This window comes from Podarcis liolepis (genome assembly GCF_965112155.1).
Source record: "Podarcis liolepis genome assembly, chromosome: 2".
In the NCBI taxonomy this organism is placed as follows: Eukaryota; Metazoa; Chordata; class Lepidosauria; order Squamata; family Lacertidae; genus Podarcis; species Podarcis liolepis.
Window position 1 is genome coordinate 69,186,664 of NC_139555.1, and position 21,703 is coordinate 69,208,366.

The 21,703-nt window shown below is 45.0% G+C and overlaps 1 protein-coding gene across 3 annotated transcripts in view; it reads right to left on the reverse strand.

Annotated features, from left to right (window-relative positions):
• Positions 1-8,973: 8,973 nt before the first annotated feature.
• Positions 8,974-21,703, reverse strand: part of GRK6 (G protein-coupled receptor kinase 6) — a 32,430-nt gene continuing 19,700 nt past the window's right edge. For 2 of the 3 annotated variants that reach the window (XM_083488412.1, XM_083488414.1), the window contains exons 9-16: positions 20,950-21,140; positions 20,467-20,504; positions 20,251-20,340; positions 18,353-18,561; positions 16,488-16,625; positions 16,237-16,374; positions 15,878-16,012; positions 8,974-13,496 (exon numbers count right to left, since the gene is read on the reverse strand). In XM_083488412.1, coding sequence (XP_083344538.1) covers positions 13,446-13,496; positions 15,878-16,012; positions 16,237-16,374; positions 16,488-16,625; positions 18,353-18,561; positions 20,251-20,340; positions 20,467-20,504; positions 20,950-21,140 — 990 coding nt within the window. In that variant the 3' untranslated portion in view covers positions 8,974-13,445. Of the gene's footprint in view, positions 14,463-15,877; positions 16,013-16,236; positions 16,375-16,487; positions 16,626-18,352; positions 18,562-20,250; positions 20,341-20,466; positions 20,505-20,949; positions 21,141-21,703 lie in introns of all 3 variants that reach the window. The other variant, XM_083488413.1, reaches the window with a different exon arrangement.

Here is a 21,703-nt window from a genome sequence, read left to right on the forward strand (position 1 = left end):
TGAAATATTAAGCAGTCTTTTGCAATGTGTCCAATAGTTGGAATCAACTATATTGTCAAACCCTGACATCCAGTGTTATATATCAAAAATCTAGCAGATATCAAAACACACCGAGTTGCTTCTTGGGACAGTTTATTAGGACAATTTTATTTTAGCTCTAGCTTTCACCTCTGTTAGACTGGTCCTGGTTAAGTTCAATTTTGAGAGCTGAAGGATAGTTTCCTCTAGAATTAGGAGCAAGTAGTTAATGCAATATCACACTTGGCTAATTCTTTTCAGGATTCACTGCTAGATGCTGCCCTCTTTTCATCTCATGAATTCATAGGCTAACCGTGATCTCCAGCATTTCTCACCATTATTTTGAGACCTTCTGAGGAGGTACTTTTCCCTTCAAAAAGAAGGCTTAGGGCAATGAGGAGCAGGGCCCATTCCCTGATAGTAGAAACCTCACCGGGGAATGATCTGCCTAAAGAAACTCACTTGGTCAGTTGACTGAGCCAATTTAAACCATTTAAGAGGATGACATTTGGATGACTCGCCCATTGGATAAATGGTCCATTGCTACTTCTGTGACTTCCTTTTATTGCTGTCAAGGTTTTGTGATTCTTGTGTGTTATTTATGTTGAATTTTATTTGTGTTTTAACTTGGTGTCTATTAAGCTGACACAAGAGCCTTTTGCCTGAGTAGCAACATTTGTTGGAAAAAATGAGCAGTTCAATGCATACTTGACATCATTTGTAGAACTGGGATCAAAAAGAGAAGAACAAGGCTAGGGGAGGAGGGGGGACATGTCCCTGTCTAAGGCCATAGAGAACTTCCAGTCAAGGTAGACAATATCAGTCCTATTGGTCTGCATCAGTACAAAGCAGCTTCATATATTTTACCCCATCAAGTATTAAGGCTAGTGCAGGTGTGATATTATGGCTGTCCAGGGAGTGGGAATAAGTCTATAGGGAATGAATAACAATGACTGATGGAACACAAAGATTGCCGTGACCCCATTTGCAGGCAACTCCCTTCCCTATTTTTGCTCCTGCTGTGGATGCATTGTGCTTCTCCAGGAGACCAAACATCCAGTGTTGGACCTCCTCTCTAGGACAGAGAGTTTGGTTCTGCTGAGTCTCTGCAGTTAAAATAATCGAAGGGATTTTACCCTAAAATGCCCCCTTTTCCTGCTGGCTGGGGGAAAAAAATCCATCCACCTCCGCCTGTTTCTATGGCAACTGTTCCCAAGATAACAAACTGCACTCACCAGTCTCATGCAAAGCACTGCAGAAAATGTAGCTGGGACATGGTTCTTAGAATTGGGATCAATCCCCCCCTCACCCAATCTCAGACAATTGTTTGCAAGGAGTTTCAGAACTTCAATGGCCCCATCCTCAAAAGGAAGCCCAGTTTAGGTGTCAGCTCATAAGGCACACTCCAGCAAAAGTTCAGCTCATCTAAACCCAGTTGTGTTGAACTCAGCTGTTTCTCTCCCATTAACTACAGTGGAACTAATAGCTTGACCTGCTCTGTTCCTTGAGCAAAGTGTGTTTTTTGGGGTGGCATCTTTGCAAACTGGGGTATTTTCGTTTAGTTGCAATTTGAAAAATGTGTACTCATGTGAGGTAGATACCAGGTAAGAACTCTGGCAGAAGTAAAATCAGCTAGGTGAGAAGTTGTTGGGGTTTACTTGAGGGGCAGCGGGGAAGACCGTGGACAGCAGGAGGATTAAACACTCCCTGCCATTCACATTGCAAAGCATCTCCTCCTGAAGCTACTTTGGAATGCAGAGGATGCCTTAGAGCTTCTTTACCTGTACTTGCAGTGAATGAGGTAGCTCCATGAACATTGACAGCCTAAATCATTGGACCTACAGTACAGCCCTCAAGTGTCCCTACACCTGTGCCTTTTTGAAGCTCATCAAATTTTGGAACCCCCTTTAAAAATGGCAATCTGAAACCAAAATTCCCACTTAACAATGCTCAATGGAAGAGGAGGTGACAGGATCAGAGCTTCTGTTTCGTTGAGAAACATTTGTGAGTGAAAACACCATGCTATTCCCTACCCCCCCCCCACAGCACTCCTCTAGAGCAGAAGTAGGCAACTGCAGGTCCCCTCATCCCTGACCACTGACCATGCTGGCTAACAATCACAGGAGGGTCATAGCCTGGTTAGCTACTACCTTAGAGGTTCAAGTACTCTTCACTCAGCTATAAAAGGGAGTTGTTTCCCCCCCCCCCTTTGTGTAATTTACAAAGCAAGAATAGCAAAGGGGCCTTCATCTTTTTCTCTTCTCTCCCACAGCGCCCCCCCCTCCCCGTCCTTTTGCAGCCGCAGTTGGCAGATCTGAAGTCAGTGTAAATGATTCCAGAATTAGGCAGACAGCCTTCCACCCCACATACTGTTCCCGATCGGAGAGGCGGAGCTGTCACTGGGAAGGAAGCGGAGTTGCTAAGCGCCGAGGTAGAGAGATGTGTTCAAATGACCCAGCCAGCGCCAGCCTCTTCCTCCTCCTCTTCCTAACCTCACTTCACCCTCCACTTTCCCTTACAGCAGGGGCAAGCCACAATCACCACGTATAAAGGTACAGTTAAGGAAAAGACGAGCAACACCACCAGGCATTCTCCAAAGAAGCAAAAAAGGAAAAATAAAAAGGTTCTTCCTGTTCCATCCTGGTTGGGTAGATCGGGGGGGGGGGGGAGAAACACAATGGTTTTTATCACCGTTTCCAAAAGACAGGAAGCTAGATTCTGAGTCAAGATTAGGAAGAACTTCGTCAGGACAAGGGCATTTCAACAATGGAACAACAACGGCCTTTGTGAGCTTGCGAAATGCCCTTCTTTGGAGATTTCCAAGACAAGGCTGGGCGGGCGTCGACCGTGTGGAGCCACGTCCGTCGGAGGTACAGGACGTCCCGTCGCCAAGGCAAGGGGCGGGGCTAGAAAGGGGAAGGAGCCCCCCGCCCCAGCTCCGGGAGTGGAGCGCCTTGCGCTTTTCGACCCAATCGGCAAGGAGGAAAGCACTCCTCCGCATCCGAGGCTGCTTCCTCTCCTCCTTTATAACGCATTTCAACCTCCCACGTGTTTACTTCCCACCCTTCCCGTTGTGCAAGCAAAACCCGCCTCGGTTGAGGCGAGTTAAGGGGCCTGTCATGTCGAGACGACGAATCTCGTGTAAACAAGATGAGCCTCCGAAAGAGCAGACAGAGCCAGCGCTGAGCACGTGCTGGAAGTGCTGCCTGCAAGGATTTGAGGGGGAAAGACTGGGTGGCTGTGCGTGTTAAAGCAGATTTCCCAAAGGTACCAATTCCCCTCTCCCACAGGCACCGCACAATCAAAGCAACAAAAAAGGAACACAAAGCATGCTTTGCTCCGTGCTTATTGCCCTCTTTTCAGCGGTCGTTTCTCCACAGGAGTTAGGAGATCTTACCTATTATGGTCACTGACAAGACAAATCTAAAGGCCCTTGCGCCAGGGCCGTCGGATCATCCTGAAAGTTATCCATCAAAGCACAACTCAGCTTGTGGTTTAAACTGGTCCATTTTACACCGTGGTCAGTAGCGTCTGCAAGCAGACTTTCAGTATGGACGGCAGTTAGCTCACCGGAGGAAGCAGGACACCACATGCTATTATTGTTTGAGTGTTTGTGGTCTCAGGGATGAGGGGCATATATGGGGGGGGGGGAAGCAGGATATATCCCCCTGCTAAATATGTCCCCCTACAGTTTCAAACCTTGATTTGAGCATATCCTAGCCAGTAACGAACTCCAAAACCTATCTCCAGAAGCTACAGTTCTCCTCTGCCCTTGAGTTCTTCAGCCCCGGCTCTGCTAAGTTCTAACAGAGATCATTAACTGTTAGTTCTCTCTGTTTTAAAAAATATATAAACAGGGCCCAACTCTTTCTTCAGGCCTGCAGATTCCTCCTCCCTCCTCTCAATTTACAGCAGCTGCAGCACCAGCTCAGAGAAACCCCCGTACTGACAGCTACTAGGCACACAGGCTGAACTAGGTAGGCCGAGGCACACAGAGCCTCCAAAACGAAGGAAATAACTTTACGTCCTCAAGCTATTCCAATATTGCCACATCTGCTAAAACCTCAACAGATCTACTGAAACATAGGCCAACCTGCTGCTTGAAAAACACCTTCAAATGAGGCAAATCTACTGATAACTGAGCTTACATGAGTCTTTAAAAGTTTTATAATCCCCAACAATGTAGCAAAACTCTTAGAAGACTGAAGTGTGTGGTCAAAAAATAAAGCAACCCCTTTTTGTTCCATTCGATCCCAGCGACAAAGGAAACCTAAGCATGTTCCTTGCATAGCGACGTAGAATAGGATGCACGCTGCCGAAGCCCTCAGGAATCCCATGTGCCATCAGACCACCTCGCGTGCTGCGCACCACCGACCTCCTTCCCCCCTCAAAATATCCCTCAGCCGCAGTTTCCGCTCAAGCCCCATCTGCCTCCATCCGCGGTGCAACCCTTGCAAGCAACAGGAGGCTCGAGCGGGAAAGAATCACGCGCCCCCTAGCGAGAGCGCCGACTGCTTCTGCTTGCTCAGCTCACCCCTTGCTCCTCCATTCTCATCGCCTTGGAAACGTCGTCGGGGAGAAACAGCAGCACGGAGATCGTGTCTCGCTCCTTCTTGGCAGGGTGAAGGAACAGGGAAGAGCTCTCTCTCCCCCCCGCCTCTTACAGTGAGGATTCTTGATAACAGCTATTTAACCAAAGCCTTGGGATGAGAAGGGCCACCTTCAAGAACTGTCAAGACCAGAGCCCTCAACTAATAGTTGACTGACATACATGCCCTGGAAATACTTTTTTGGGGGGGTGGGGTTCATAATTAGGCAGCTGCATAAACCTCCTCCTCCTATCTCATTATCTGTGCTCCATTGCCCACCCCATCCCTGCCAATCCCAATTTGCCAAATTAATCTGAACCTTGCATATACCAAAAATAGTGCAATACTGACATTATGCAAATTAATTAGTTTCAGGATTGACGTAATTTGTTTTAAGCACAAAATGCAAGTTTCCCTGGCACAGAACGTTGATTTTTCTCTTCTTATTTTTAGCTACAGTCAGCCCAACGGAGAGCACTATTACACACCCTCACAATGATTTGTTTTAACATAAACTAAATGTTACCCTGTTAAGCGATTATGTTATATATGGCAGCAGGCTTACACGCCCATCAACCTCTCTTCTGAAGCTGAAATGTCAAAAGCTAGGCCTGTCGGGGAAATACAGTGTAAGATGTTTTACCTGCTAATCCAGGTATGAGGGTATGAGGTATGAGAACAAGCATCTGTTGCAGCATAGCTGTACAGACACCCAATGGCATTAGATGCTAAATTCTGCAAAGGATTAGAAAATGTAAAGTGAACCCAGACTTTAAACAGAACAAATGTAGACAAATTATGCAGTGATTGCAAAAGGGTGCAGGTTATGTTCATCAAGAGCACAGGCTATCCAGGCTGAATTCGCGAACATTCAAACTTGGGGTACTATCGATTAAAGGAACCGCAGACTTAGTCATACAAATCACAATTTTAGCAGTTAAGTCTGCAAAAGATTGGTTCTGAGAAAAAATAGTTCTGCAGAAAAGATTAGCTTGTTTTTAGATGTGTCGCAGGAGGCATCATCTTAAAAGAGGCAGTTCATTTTCTCTCACCTACGAGGCAATACCTCTTCTAAAGTGTTGCTTGCCATATGCAGTTTCAATTAGCACTGTTAGACACATCTTTAAAAAAGAAGAAGAGAGATAACATCTGCCAACTGATTAAATGGGGATCTCATTTTAAGCCATTAAAATGGTTTCCTTCTGATCAATTGGCCACACATTGCAGCCCTAATTAGAAGTTATGCTCCTGCAGCTGTAGTGAGTGACTAAACTATCTTGGGCAGAAAGGGCCTGGGTATTAAAAACCTATCTATTGTGGGTGTCTTTCAGCTCCAAAGCTGCTGCTTTCTCAACAGCTTGCTACTCCTTCAGTTGCAGCCTGGAGGTATTTCCAATGGATTCTTTTTGCTAGCTAAACAAAGGAAGCTGAATCAACATGTATGATTTATCCAATTTTAATTTCAGAGAACCTTCTAAGTTCAGTGGCTCACTCTTACCAAGAAGAGTGACAACACACCATAAATCGCATGGGCCCCGATTCAGTTAACCCAGTGTCTGTGCAAGGAATCCTGCTAGTGAAGCGTGCAATGCTGAATTCCCACCCTGGATTAGTGCTGTTAAGTGCAAAACACCAGTTCTCCCGTTAGGCAAGAACTGGTTTTGAGCAGCTTTGGCTCCTTTAAGAGTTATTTCACACCTTCTATGCTGACCCAAGTAAGATGCTTAAATAGGTGCCTCCAAGTGAGGGGTCGGCAACCTTTTTCAGCCGTGGGCCGGTCCACCATCCCTGAGACCATGTGGTGGGCCAGACTATATTTTTTGGGGGGGGGGGGAATGAACAAATTCCTATGCCCCACAAATAACCCAGAACTGCATTTTAAATAAAAGGACACATTCTACTCATGTAAAAACACGCTCATTCCCAGACCGTCCGCGGGCCGGCTTGAGACGGCAAATGGGCTGCACCCGGCCCCTGGGCCTTAGGTTGCCTACTCCTGCTCCAAGTAGTGAAGGGCTGGATGAGGGCCACAAAGCACATGCAAGTCCTTGGCTGCAGGAAGTGGGCCTGCATGCATTGCATTACAGTGGTGCCCCGCAAGACGAATGCCTCGCATGACGAAAAACTCGCTAGACGAAAGGGTTTTGCGGTGTTTGAGCTGCTTCGCAAGACAAATTTCCCTATGGCTTGCTTCGCAAGACGAAAACGTCTTGCAAGTTTGTTTCCTTTTTCTTAACACCGTTAATACAGTTGCGACTTGACTTCGAGGAGCAACTCATAGAACGCGGTGTGGTAGCCTTCTTTGAGGTTTTTGGTGATTTTTGAAGCTTTTCCAAAACTTTTCCGACACCGTGCTTCGCAAGACGAAAAATTCGCTAGACGAAAAAACTCACGGAACAAATTAATTTCATCTTGCGAGGCGCCACTGTACAAAGGATTCAGGGGCTGCTCAGGGCCAGCCCACCAGAGGCTCAAAGAAGTGACCACAAGAGCAGCGAATCCCAACCTTGTTCTTTATTCCCTCCTCCCCTTGTTCCTGATGTCATGCTTCTTGCCTGGTGAGGAGGGGCACCACTTTGTGGTTCGCCTCAGGTGCTAAAATATATTGGGTCAGCTATGGGGATTCCCCTTGTGGTTGAGCAACAGATTCCCACACATCCCTGATGGTAGGGCTAAGAAATCAAAGCTCAGCTCAAAGAAAGACTGGCTGTGAGTAATTGATCTGACATTGATTAGATGCTTACTCTATTCAAGGTCAGCTCAGGCTTCCAAGAGTAAGCTTGCTGCCTGCTGTACTGGCACAAACAGGGCAGTTACAATTTAGCCACCATGATACATGCCATAATAATCTCTGGATTAGGTTACTGAAATGTGTTCTACATAGGGCTGCCTCTGAAAAGTTTTCACTAGTGCAAACTGTGACTGTTCCCAATAGCTGTTGTCAGCAGAGAGAAGGCTGAATATATTTTGTAATATTTGCCCTGGGTGTCTGTGTCTTCTGGTTCAAGTCCCAAATCAAAGGGTCTGGGTCCCATAGTAGTTGAAGGAATCCCTGATCTTAAATATGCATCCCTCTTGTCTCTTTAACTATTCAAATCTCCAGAGATACCGTCTTTCTTAGGAAGGCCTTTGAGCCGTAGAAATAAATGGCACACTTTTTAAACCAGCTTGATTTGGGTTTTCTAATTTGCATATTCCAGAGTATATCCTTTTATATTTTTACTATTTAAGCATTTTATGTGAATCTGAGATGTTCAGAAACCTCCGGGTTAAGTGCTTCACAAGCAGCAGGGATGCTTTCTTCTATCCATACTATTTATTGAATTTTAAGGCATTAGGGTTTTAAGGAAAGTTAAGCCAGCCCTAATTTTAATACAGTGGTACCTCAGGTTACATACGCTTCAGGTTACATACACTTCAGGTTACAGACTCCGCTAACCCAGAAATAGTACCTCGGGTTAAGAACTTTGCTTCAGGATGAGAATAGAAATCGTGCTCCGGGGGCAGCAGGAGGCCCCCATTAGCTAAAGTGGTGCTTCAGGTTAAGAACAGTTTCAGGTTAAGAACGGACCTCCAGAACGAATTAAGTACTTAACCCGAGGTACTACTGTACACAACAATAAATTGATACTCTATCAAACTTACTCCATTCAGTGCCTTAAAAAGAGGGGAAGGTAAAATAAAAATTACTAGGCTATGCCCTCAATAATAGCCTGTCATTTCCCCCCTCCCCGCCACAATTTTCTGAAGAGTGTACACTGCTCTTCTCCAGCACATCTGTTGTTTAAAAGATGAGGGAAGGCCAGCAACAAGTTATTTCTCCACATGCACTATGACTTCCCTTCCTGGCCCACTGCCAATAGCAAAACTACTTCCACCCAGCCATTTTTCATAGGAAATGCAATAGTGTGCTTACTGAAGAGGGCCAGGGCTCATGAAGCCATACAAGGCTAAATATTGGGGGGGGGCAGGGGGTAGTGCAGATGCCAACTTGCACTGGAATCGCAACACGGTGTAAAACTGTTCTAATGTGTTCTACAGGCTTCAGCAATGCCAAGCACATTCAGTGCTCTCTTTAATCTACAGCTTCTAAAATATGTGTGGTCGCATAAAATGTGGCAGTTGAACTCTTGTGCATTTCACACATACATATCTGTGAAGTTATATCTTACAGATGAAGGAAAGATATCAGACCCCCTGATACAGCTACATCTCAGTTAAGATGACATATACACTAGAAAACCCTGGAGGTGATGCATTTCTACAACAAATACTGTGGGATGAAAGTCGAAATAGTACATTTTGAGCCATATTCACAAATCATGTTTCTGAGTGCTATTGCAGTTATAAATGGGGCACACAACAGTAATTTTGAAGGAGGTCCTTTTATTCCTGGATTTCCATTGGGTGAGGGGAGACAGAGACACCCCCCTAAAAAAACAATCAATTCCAGAAACACTCTTGCCTAGGCAACGGCAGTAGATAGTAGCATGTCCAATTTCCAACTCTTTTAGTGGGCGTATCTCCAGCATATACATTTTATAATATCACAATTTTATATCTTTCATACATAAGTTTACTGCCGCTATGGAAAGACAAATCAGACAGGAGTTAGGCTAGAGAAGAATTGCTAACAGACTGCAGCACAGACCTGTTAAGACAGAAGAGAAACAAGCAAAGGTACAAACTTAAAATTTAACAGGGATGGGGTGGAAGAAAGAATCAAGGCAGAAGCCTATCCTCAAGAGGCAGGGAGAATGGAGAACAGACCCAGGCCAACAGGTCAGACCAGGGTTTTGGCAGACACAAAGGACAATTCTGAAGTGCTCATAGAACTGAGCTCAGATGCGCCTGACCTTAGAAGGATATTGCTACAGCCATAGTTTTGAATTTGAAGCCAGAATAAAGGAGGAACACGGGGTTCTCGCACATAAAACTAGGGGTGAAAGTCACCTCATGAGTCCCGTAAGCACAAGTTGCATGAGGGTTCTGGTTTGCATAACAGGGCTTTCCCCTCAGCCCTCCTCCCATGCTCCTCAAAATTGGCTGGGGAGTTGGGAGAACCCCCAAAGCAGCATTGGTGTGTGGGACAAGAGGTGGAATTGTTCTGTCTCACAAGCTACAATACTTGCACTGATGAGACATTCACCATAGTGCAACCCTGAATTCTACCCTAGGCCTTGATTTAGGCCGCAATCTTCACCCTACTTACCTGGGAATAAGCTCCATTAAATAGGACTTACTTCTGAGTAGATGTGATTAGAATTGAACTGCTAATCAAGCAAGCTTTTAAAATACGGGGGGGGGGGGGAGATTCCTATTAGTTAGAGGGGCTGCCAACAAGGGAAGATCTGTTTCTAATTGGTATGGTCCCAGGCCCATTATCTAGCAGGTCTCATGAAAAACAACTGAGTAGCAGGTGCTACTAACCTTTCTCTGCCCGAGAACCTAAGAAAGTCACTAGCCAATCAGAGTAGACAATACTGATCTAGATGGACCATAATCTGACCTGATGCAAGGCAACTTCCTAACAGGCACCTACCACCTTACAGATAATTGGAGACAATTAACTCCTTCTTCCAGATTTGATGAAGAAAGGATACTTGAAACTTACATTTCTTTCTCTCCACTACTTCAATTCAAAAACCAGAACACAAAATTTGCCACTGTGTTTCAACACCAATAACTACACTTAAATATATATTTATAATACTGATGGAACATGAAATTTTATTTCTTTTTTAAAACAGGGGTGTGTTTTTTTGTTAAGGAGAGAATATTCTATATTCCCAAATTTGATTAAATGTAAAATATTAAGATGACATTTTCTGCTGGAAATAAGTAGTAGATTTTATTAAATCATATAATCTTACACCTAAGGGAAACTGTCCTTTTTATTAGTCTTTTGCATTATGTACCTATAACAAGTCTTAGGGATGTCATGCTTAAACATTACTAAAAGGACTCAAGTTTAAATGACAGAACTACAGGTTTCCCTGTCAATTGTGAACAGCACACAGGAGTTTAAAAAACATGGATTCCCTGCAGTAACATCTGGAACTGGGACTGACATCCATATTTATTGCACTGAAACCTGCCCATGTTCTATTTACAGTTGCAGTCCACTTTCCATTTTTAAACTCTGTCTTTCAGGTTGTGTCTACAAATGTACATCAGCTCTAAGATATTATGTGGGATGAAGTGACTAATGATATTCTCAGACAAATTTTCAGATGATCAGAAATATTTTTCAAAAGTATTTGAAAGAGGCAGAATAAAATCAAAAGATGGGGAAGACAGGGAAAAGACACAATGAAGAAGTCTGTAAATAAAATATCACGTTCAACTGGAGTTTCTAAGGAAAGGAATGAGAAAGGCTCACTGAATTGCTAGCTGGATGTTAACTGACAGGCTGCAAGAGGCACGTGAGAGTGTGTAGAGCAGACAAGGATGGAAGGCAGTAACAAAAGATCTATTTGCCACACAGAAAACAATGAAGAGAAGCTGCTCTTTTCTAATTCAGGGACATGCTGACTGATGCTCCACATTCAGGAGCATCAGAATGAAACTGCCCAGCACCTGGCAATGTGTTCACTGCATCCACTTCTGTACCACAGCAATGAATCATCAGGACATACAGTTAGCAAACAAGTTCAAAATAGTTCCAATATTATCAAGAACAGTGCAACACTAGCATGAGATACCATAGGTGAACTGGCAGATGAGGTTAACTGCCCAGGAGCAAGGCAGATCACACCCACACACCCACACCCACACACCCACACCCACACACACCACTCACCCACAATCTCCAGGTTAGAAATAACTGCTGGGAGACTGAAGAAGTGCACACTAGATACAGAATAAGGGGAATTATTTGAGATTGGAAATCTTTAGTCCAGGCAATAAATAGGTCTACTTATCAGAGCTTCGTGAAGGCACAAATGCAGCTCTGTGGGTGCCTTGGGCTCCCAGCCATGGAAGACTGTAGAAGAGATTCCTATGGAGAAAGATGACTAGGACTTTCAGCCTAGCTACACCAGACAGAAAACATCTACACTTGAATCTCCTAATGTTTTCTGAGCTCTTCACCAAAAGAGCCAAGCTTTACCTGGACAAAGCTGCTATTTTTCTACTCTAAGGCTAACAAGCAGCTTTGAGGTGCGATGTGATTAGGAAAATTGTGCAAGGGAAAAGGGTAAACCCTACACTTTCAATGCTGCTGTTCCAAATTCAGAGAACTAGCACCTGCGTTACATTCAAAATGAAGACACCGCGAGATTTTATTACAGACCTCTCACTTTTCATGAAGTTTAACCCTTTCAAAAAAGTGCAGAGGGCTCAAGATTCTAGGCTCGAATCCATGCATGCTCCCACATTGGCACAGTTGGCAGGTGAACTCTTTAGAAAACATTACTAGGACAAACAACAGAATCACATCATTTCTTGGGGGAGAAAAATAGGGCACAGTGGTCCAGAAAATAAAATAAATAAAAATACAGACTCAACTTTTATAGGTTCCCAAGGTAAATGACAAACCCTCCCCAGCTTTCCTTGTCAACTCATACTGGCCTTATTGGAGTTTCAAGAAAGAAATTAAAGCTAGAAACCAGTATGCTGCCAACAGCTTCCATTTAACTTGTGTGATCACAGCTTTATGTGCTTGGTCAAAGAAAAGGGGGCAGCAGGGATAAATGTCAGAAGGTGGTGGAGAGGAAACATTGGCAATCCCACCAACCATTGCACTCACCCTGGGAGATTGTTTGGAGGTGCGGGGAGAGTCTGTAGCAACCTTGGGAGAGAGTGTGCAGCCTTCATATAGAATGTAGAGGTGGCTGGAGAGTGCTGGGACATGCCTTTTACTGTTTTTAAAGGGTTGTTTCGATTATACATTATTTTGGCTTTATGAGCTATCCCTGGAATGAAACCCCTGTGTAAGCTGAGAGTCAACTGTAATGCTACTCTAGTGTTTGAAAACTTCCTTACTTCAATAAACCATGTTAAAAACCAACCAACCAAAAACCCACAGCCTGTCATCTCAGAAAAACCTGCAGGTATTATCTTGACATGTCTACAAGCCTTAGCATCTCTCCATCACTCTCATTGTGCATTATGGGAACAAAGCAAGTCATCTGGGGGAAGTCCTGGACACACACAGGTTATCCCAATTGTGTCCCTGCAGACTAGATATGCCAGTGGAGGCTGCTCTTGCACTGCAGCTGCCATTCCTGAGCTTCTCCTTCTACCCATTTCCACCAGCAGAACAGATTGGTGGATATTCCACAGGGAACATTAAAAGGATCCATTGCTTGGGGAACAGAGCTGCTTACTTGTTTCTTAGAAGTTACTGGTGCACAGTGTTCACGAGGGTGAAGCAAGAACGCTGGGGTAAGGAAGAGAGAGAGATACAGAAGGACCTCCATCCCCAACAATTAAAAATGTACATATGCTATATACATACATTCATAGATATATCAATATAAATATATAAAACAAACTCCAGCAGGTGCGCAGATGGGAGGCCAAAGGCCAGGATCAGGGCCAGCCCTGGAATGTTTCACTAGTTCCTGCCATCATCTCTCCGCTATGGAAAAGGTGTGGCAGGATGATCCCTCGGCAGTAGACTGAAGACCTGTGCAGAGGTGTCTACTTTCCCCGTCCTGGAGCATTTCCTCTGTAGGGTGGAGTCTGCTGCCACCCTGAAACGATGATCCCACACTCATACAGCTAGCATGTGCGCTGGGTTGTAAGCCAAGCCAGTGCTAAGCCAGTACCATCTCTTTTGTTGAGTCAGCTCGCTGCTTGGCCAGGCTCATAGAAATAATAGGCTGGCGGGACCTATAGGCGAGTGGGTTCCTCTTCACTTTCACTGCAGTTCCCACAACAGTCCTGGAGAATGAAGGAAGGAGGAGGCGGCAGGAGGAGGAGGAGGGAAGGGTGGGGGAAAGCAAGGGGAAAAGGGAGAGCACACAGCAAGCACAGAGTGAGTACAGTTATTATTCAACACGCAGACATGCCACAGGATTCGATTCCCAGTCCCCACAGAAAAAGAAACCATTGCTTAGAAAATAACTTTGGGGCTCAGCACCAAAACCAAATCTGATGGTGGAGCTGCTTGCAGTCAGTGCTCTCTGGCAGCCAACCTGCAGGACTAGAGAGGGAGAGAGAGAATATCATGCTGGACCTCCTACCACACTCCCTTCTTCACAACCAGACTGTGCCTTTTCCATACCCTTTCAATGCCTATTTATGGGCTGTGAGGAATCTAATTGTACTTGGCCATGGCCAAGTACAGAAGTAGGAAGGGAAATTATTCTATGTTAGTGAGCCCAGGACCATAGTGAGGTCTTATGTAGGCCTAGTAAAACCACAGCAGGAAACAGATAAACCCAGAAAGATGAACCATTACTTCAATGGAACAACTGCAATAAGATAGGAGCATGGCCTAACTGTAGAAAGCAGGACATGTCTAGACCATCAGCAAGCTCTCAAAAAGTGTGCGGGGTTCTTGGGTACATGAGGGAGAGAGAGAAAACTTCCATTCTTAATAGCAAGGCCATATAAAGAAGGCATGGGAGCTGGAGAAAAGGGATGTTTAAATAATAATCCAGCTGCTTCCATGGCAAGGGAACAAGGCAAGACATTCATGGTGCTTTGCAGGAAGCAGGATTAGTGGCTTGAAGAACTATTAATGAACAAACAGCGTATTTTGGAGAGGGGGGAGGGGGGGAAGGAGAGGGAGGCACTGAAGAGGTAGAGTCCTCATCCCCTTGTCTTGTCATGTCCGCCAGGGGAGTTTGGGGCACCAGGTAGTCATTTTCCTGAGCAGAGCAGCAGAGAAGAGGTTGCTCACCTCTGGAAAGAGAAAACATGCTGTGAGAGCCCGGCCAGAAATAGCCATGCCCTCTCCTAAGGCCTCTCCCGGCCTACAGGGATAACTACCACCAAACAGAGCAGCCAGAGCAAGACCCAGAGGAATTGCCAAGGTGAGGGATACTGGAAAATGATGAGCCCACAGAAAGGAGGGAAGATGCCAATTCAAATGGGCTCTCATTCACACACCACACCACAATAAGGTCAGGCTCCTAGCACTGGGAGTGAACACTTTTTTCTAAGCAAAAAAGCACCGCAAACACATGTGCTGTGCAAGAAGCTGTATTTCTAAATCATGAAGACATAAGGGGGTTCAGGGACTAGTTTCTGAGAAGAACAAATGACACTTTATCAAGTGTTTCTCTCCCACAGCTGTCTTAGAAGTTTTGGCATGGGAAACAGCCAGGCCAGACTGGCCATGACAAGAGGCATTTGGGTACATGGGGGACTACATTGCTTTCCAGCTATTTGTCCAGGCCAAAAGGAGCAAGGTTGTCTAAAGCCAAGAATTATTAGACTATGCTTCCAGCCACCCACTAATCTATGTTAAGTATCACACATACAAAGCTAGGGCCTCTTGGGTACCAAACCCCAAGATGTCCTTCCGGTTATTCAGAAAGAAAGTTGCTCTGGAAGTGGGAAGTCACATCTGGATAGTTTATGGAGCTTATGTTAGTAAACTGAACTAGCTGAGCTCAAATGCCACTACAGCAGCTGGCATGCTAATGGGTCTGAGGTGTATAGATACAGAAAGATCAGTGGTGCTAGGACTGGCATACAACATGGTACCACTTGAGGAAAGCTGCTACCCTCTCCTCTCACACCTCCACCCCTCCTCCACCACCTCTTCTCCTCTTCTCTCTCTTTTAATATTTTGCTGGTGCTAATGCAGCAGCAGCAGTAGCATGCCTCCACCTCCTCTCTGCCGCAGGAAAACAAGAGGGTCCTTTCTCAGAGCAAGACATACTGAGAGAGGCGGCATAGGAAAGTGCCTATACCACTGCTGCGTTTAAACTTTTAAATGATGTTAAAAGCCACCCCAGGAAAGTGGCAGTGGTACAGGCACTCTCCTGAGTTACTCGGAGGAAGGACTCCCCTACCCTTTCTAAATGCAAGGCAGAGAGGAGGGAGACGCTGAGCATGCTGCCACCATGTAAGGAACAGCAAAACATGGAAAGCCTGGGAAGTGGGGGCAGAGAAAGAAGGGCAGATGAAGCAAGCAGGAGGCACTCATTTACTGCCCCATCATCAGACAATGCTTCCCGAGAAAATTCTTTCATTTTGCCCATGGATGGGCCAGCCCTGTGCAGTGCAAAGAGAAGGCAGAGAGCATCCCAGAACTGGATTCTGATCCCCATGTCATGACAAACCTGCTTCCCACATTTCAGGCAAGTTACCTGTCTGCTGAAGAGACGTTGGAGGAGACCCTTTTTGGGCTGGATGGGTTGCTGTCCCTTCCAGTCCAGATCAGGCGGTATGGCTCCATCTGAACCAAAAACATTCAGCTCTTTGAAACACTCTGTGTCTATCATCTAGGGGAGAATAAAAAGATGACGAGCTCACTATTGGTCTTCCCTGCTCAGGTCCTCATTGACAGAGTGTCTCCATGACACTTGTCCCAAATTAGCTACTTATACAATACCTCAGCCAGTCAGTTATGGAACAGCTTTGCACCCCACCCCCAGCAAGTGCAGATGACTCAGCGTGTCTTCCCATCAGAAGCAGAAATTCTCCTGAAGAGTGGAAGAGCACCTACCTCATTCTGCCAGGGAATAGGGACGCTTCCTGTTGCAAACTTATGGTAGAAGTCATGGTCGGTGGGCTCCAGCTCTACCCCCTTGACTGTAGAGAATTGCTCAATGTCCAATACATCCTTGCAATAAATAGCCTGGGGCTAAGAAGAATGCAGAAAAGGGAGAGCAATGAAAGGGCTATTCTCCTACACCTGAACACAACCAACAGATGGTACGAGGAAGACGCTGCTACACACGTGCATTCTGAACTCACATCGGGTTTGAATGGTGGGTCGAGAATCCCTGCTTCCAACCGCTTGAAATTCAAGTGTTTAAAGAGAGGGTGCTCTTTCACTTCCTGAGCACCAGCACCTCGACATCCCAGCCGTTCCAGTGGGTCTTTACACAGGAGCTGTAACATAGCACAGGGCGTCACACCAAAGCCTCTGTACTGCCAGAAGGCTTTAGCTACAAAGGGCAACAGACCCAGCCTCCAGGAAGATGAAACAAAACCTAAGCTGAAAATTGCTTAAAATATTATTTTTGAACAATATTCTGGAACAGAACTTGAACCATTATTGGTAGAATGAGGTTCTTTTCAACTGAACCCGAAACACAGCTTAAGTTACTGGTTATGAATAACTTAATAAAAGCTGATAGGATATCAGCTCTTGACTGCACTATGGCCTTCTAAATCCCCACATATGACAACTCTAAAGTAAAAAGACATCAAAATAATCTGTGAGGATTTGTTTTAATATTATGCTCTTATTTGCTCAGGTTTCTCAGCCCTTTCAAAGGCAGTAAACAGCAAGAAGGATCCCTGTTGCTTTATTTCTGAGACTTATACCCCGTTTTCCACTAGCCTGTCAGAAATCCCATGGCTTTAAGACAACAATCCACAGAAATTACAATACAGAATGAATGTATCTTGTACACTGATAGACAAAAGAAGGCCGCTGGAGGGGAAGGGTCTAGTCCAATAGCTGCATTCTAGGGTATCCTGGATAATCACAGGAAGCATGGATTATTTTAAACATCAATCTGCATATTGAAGGACATAAAAGTTTCTTACATGAGCAAGCAACCTCCCTCCCAACCATTGCTTATTCAAGCCTCTTGCAAGATGCAAAAACTCTTAGCTATGTAAAGTGAGTTATAGTGTGGAGGAAAGAAGTAAATAAGGCTTGCTAATTCTTCCAAACATCTGAGACTGTTATGAATGCAACAAGATTGATGACTGGGACATAGCACTCACATGATTTCATACCCGACCCTTAGTTCTTCTACCAATCTTTTTACATTTACTCAAAAACAAGAAGGGATTTTTGAAACTATTGATGTGTATTCAATGGATAACTGCAGTGGCGTAGCGTGGGTTGTCAGCACCCGGGGCAAGGCAAGTAATTTGTGCCCCCTAACCCGTGGATTTGCGCCCCCTAACCCTAACCCCCAGATGTTGCGCCCGGTGCGGCCGGCCCCCCCTGAACCCCCCACGCTACGCCACTGGGTAACTGACACTTCAGAGACCTCCTGCTTGAATGAAACCATCTGCACTGGTTATGATTGAGGTTTCCTTCAACTGCTTAAGCTCCAATAAGCTAACTGAGAGAATAAATTAACAGGATGGGACAAGGAAAAGCTTAAAATATTAAACTGCTTGATGCCAGGTAGGTAGGTAGGTAATCTAGGAAGGGATCTAGGATCATGTCACAGTTGCAGCTAGGCCATACTCCACCATACCCTACTCTTATTGCAAATACAAATGTTCCAGGAGCCAGATTGAAGAGGAATGAAGAACTAGTAAGTACAGATGAGATGATGTTTTCTGAGTCTGACACTAAACTGCTACCAAGCTACAACTGCCCTGAAGAGAAGTATTTTTACAATTTTCGTTCATTTCACAAAGGTACACTGCCTTGATTTCCTGGCTGCACCTGGCTCTGGAGAAGTCATACACACAAAATGAGATCTAGTAGCAAAACAAAAGTTATGGTGTACTGCACTACTCTGAAGTTAGTTTCCAGTGAGCAGGTACAGCTTTCTCAACGTACCCAGAGCCCACTTAGAAGTGAGCAGGCACCCCTTTTAAATGCTAAAAGGAGGGTAACTAGCTTAAGGATGAGACAATATATGTACCATGGAACAGAGGGAACGGGAAGCAGGTGAGAACTTCTCAGAGTACTCTTCCTGCACATCCTTCACCAGGCGTTCTACTTCTTCGCGCTTAATCTTCTTCCTGCGCTGCTGAAATGGAGACTGGCCCTCAATCATCTCATATAGCAAGCATCCTAAGGCCCACCAGTCAGGGCTGAATGTGTACCGCTCATTCTTCACAACTTCAGGAGCTGCAAAAGTAAGAACCATTTGAATAGGCCTGTGGATATTCTTCAAATGCATGGTGCTGAGTGTTAAGGGAAAGTTTGTAGCTCAGTGAAGGCGGACACGATTTGCACACAACAGGTCCCAGATTCAGGTCCTAGTATCTCCAAGTACAGCTGGAAAAATCTAACTCTAGTGAGCCACTGCCCATCAAGATAGATAATATTGAGCTACGTGGACCAATGTTCAGGCAGCTAGCTATGAGCTCAATAGAACTGGTCAGACTTCTGCTTGTGTTGCCAAGTGCAATTCCAAATCTCATGTTTAATGTAGTGGCAGTGTAAAGTACAGTACTTGCAACTGCTTTAAGAAGAAGCAGCAGGCAGGAAAGGGAATGCTTAACATAGTCCCCAAGCTAGGGTTCAGTGATGTGCCACAAAGAGGAGCCCTCTCATCATGTACACCTTTGTAATATACTTTAGTCTTTGGCAGGATTCACCTAATGATTCCCCATAAGCAGAAGCCCTGTGCAAGGTCTTCCACTGGGTAAAAGTGCTCCCCCCACCAAAAAAAACCCCAGAGCTGTAGCTATGGCGTGGCGGCGGCGGCTAGCCAGGTTTTTGCCCCAGGTGAAGCCCCCAGAGGCTTCCAGTGTGTGTGTGTGTGTGTGTGTGTGTGTGTGCATGCATGCATGCAAATGCATGTGGGTGTGCCAAACTGGGTCTCTGACCTGGGTGAAATAAAGCCTAGTTTTGTCCCTACCCAGGCACTCTTCAAACTTGGTGGGAGGAAGAGATGGGAGAACCCCCAGAACAGAGGAGGTTGTTCCATCTGGCAAACTTAAAAGGTTGTGCAGATGGAAAGTTCAACAGAGCACGATGTTTAATTCCTTCCTTCATCCTTCCACAATGCTCAACAATGTCTCAAATACCGTCCTTTTTTCCCCTCCAGGCAAACAATGCAAGGAAGAGTCAATGTCTGTAGAACATCTACCAAGATATACTAATTAAGTGAACGTAGGCTAACTGGCACCATACCAATACTGTACTTTAACCACCACCAGGTTTTTGGCTTGCAGTAACAGGAAAGAATTTGTACACAACATGGTACCACAAGTCAACAGCAACACTGAACTCTGCTTGCTTTGCCAGTTCTACCCAATCTAAAGCATCCTTGGTCTGACACCTTGAAAGGGGTGCCAATTCTTGCACAATTTTGTTATCTAGACTGCTGCTCTTTGGACACCAGGAAAATGTTAGTCCCAAAGAGTACAAAATTACAGCTTTGCAGAAACAATAGGAGCTTGTTTGTTTTATAAGCACTGTAAAAAGAATTAATTCACCTCCATCTAATTTCCTACAAAACTTAGGGCCCAAATGTAATTGAAGAGAAGGAATGCTTAGGATCAAGTAAGGTATTGCCAAAATAGAAGTAGTGAAATGGATTACACAGCAATGAAGACAAATGCACTTTCTGAGTCAAACGTAAAGATTTAACTGATAATTTAACTTCTTAGGAGACTAATATCTTACCAGAATGTTGAACCTAGGGTTTAAGTTTCACTGGATTTCCAACATACTAAAATAGCACCCACCATTGTTCTGAACTGCAAACTTTGACAAGATAGTGCTTTTACCCAGTGTCCTTGGCTGCTGCACTTCATGGTCTCCAGGTTGACCCCAGTCAATTCAACAGGGCATTTCTTGCATACTCACCCATGTAGCCAACTGTTCCCACCCGACCTTTTATCGTCTGTCCCTCCGGAACATAAACTGCGAGGCCCAGGTCAGAAATGCGGATGTGACCTTATCAAAGGAAAGTGAGTCATGCAAGTGTGCAGTTTGAAGATTTCCCTCAACCCAGAACAAAATCTGATATAAAAACTGCAGATAGCAGTGAAGCCAGAGTGTTTAGAACAGACATTTACTCACCATGGTCATCCAACAATATATTTTCTGGCTTCAGGTCCCTGATGGAGGAAAATAGATTGTGTAAGACATAAACCTCAATGGGTTGCTTCTCCAGGACTAGCAGAGGAGAAGCACAATAAAACATATAAGCAAGAATTAGTCATGCCAATATCACAGGAAAATATGAACTATATAGCCATACCTTTCACATATGGGAAATGTGTGAGGCAGGGCCACTTTCCCATTACAATTCCCCCCCCCCTTCTTTCTTCCACTTGGGCATTAATGAGAGTCTGATGTTTTGGATTCTCAGCTTGGAAGGAGAATGAAAACCTGTGCTGGTGAGTTCTGGGAAACTAGTCCTGCCTCAGAGGTTTCCCCGCTAAATTCTGAACAACTGCTTTTACAATATAGTAGTAGTGCTTAAGATACTGCACAAATCCTTGTTAACATAAAACCCCAGTGTGAACCCCAGCTACACCTGGGAGAAAAGACTGTTCTCACCTGTACACTATCCTCTCATGGTGGAGGTCTTCCAAGCCACAGCAGATTTCAGCAGCATAGAAAACAGCCCGTGGCTCCTCAAAACCGGCTTCTCCCATGTGGTAAATGTGGAACTTCAGGTCCCCTCCGTTCATGAGAGTCAGGACCAAGCACAAGGCATCTTTTGTTTCATATGCATAGGCCAGACTCACCTACAACACAAGCAAGCCAAGTCAACCACTAGAAAAGCAGAGCAGCCTTGCACAGCATAGCACCTATACACCTGGCACAATTCTGCACCAGCTATACACAACAAAATAGATGCTCAAAGCAAGATGCAGGATAATTTATGTATCTTGTACAGGAAGAGTTAACTTTGCATGAAGCTTTTTGGGTAAGAGGTGAGGAGGAGCTGAAAAGTATGGAGGGAGTAGGGTTAATAGCGATGGGACCCGACATGACAGTGAGTTGCAGATGGAGAGAACAAAGAATGGCAGAGCTACAACTCCTGCCAGGGCACTTTTCAGCCATTGGAGTAGCCTTCCCCAACTCAGTAACCTTCAAATATTTTGGGCTACAATTCCCAGCATTCCTGATTAGCAAAGGGCTGATGGGAGTTGTAATTGAAAAAATATGGAGGCTACCAGGCTGGGGGGATATGCACTAAATGAAGCACTCTTCCCTTATTACTCTCGTCCCCTTCAGTGAGACAGACAAATTCAGCCAGACCCCAGAGTAATGTACTTTTATTATATCATCACAATCCTTTCATAGA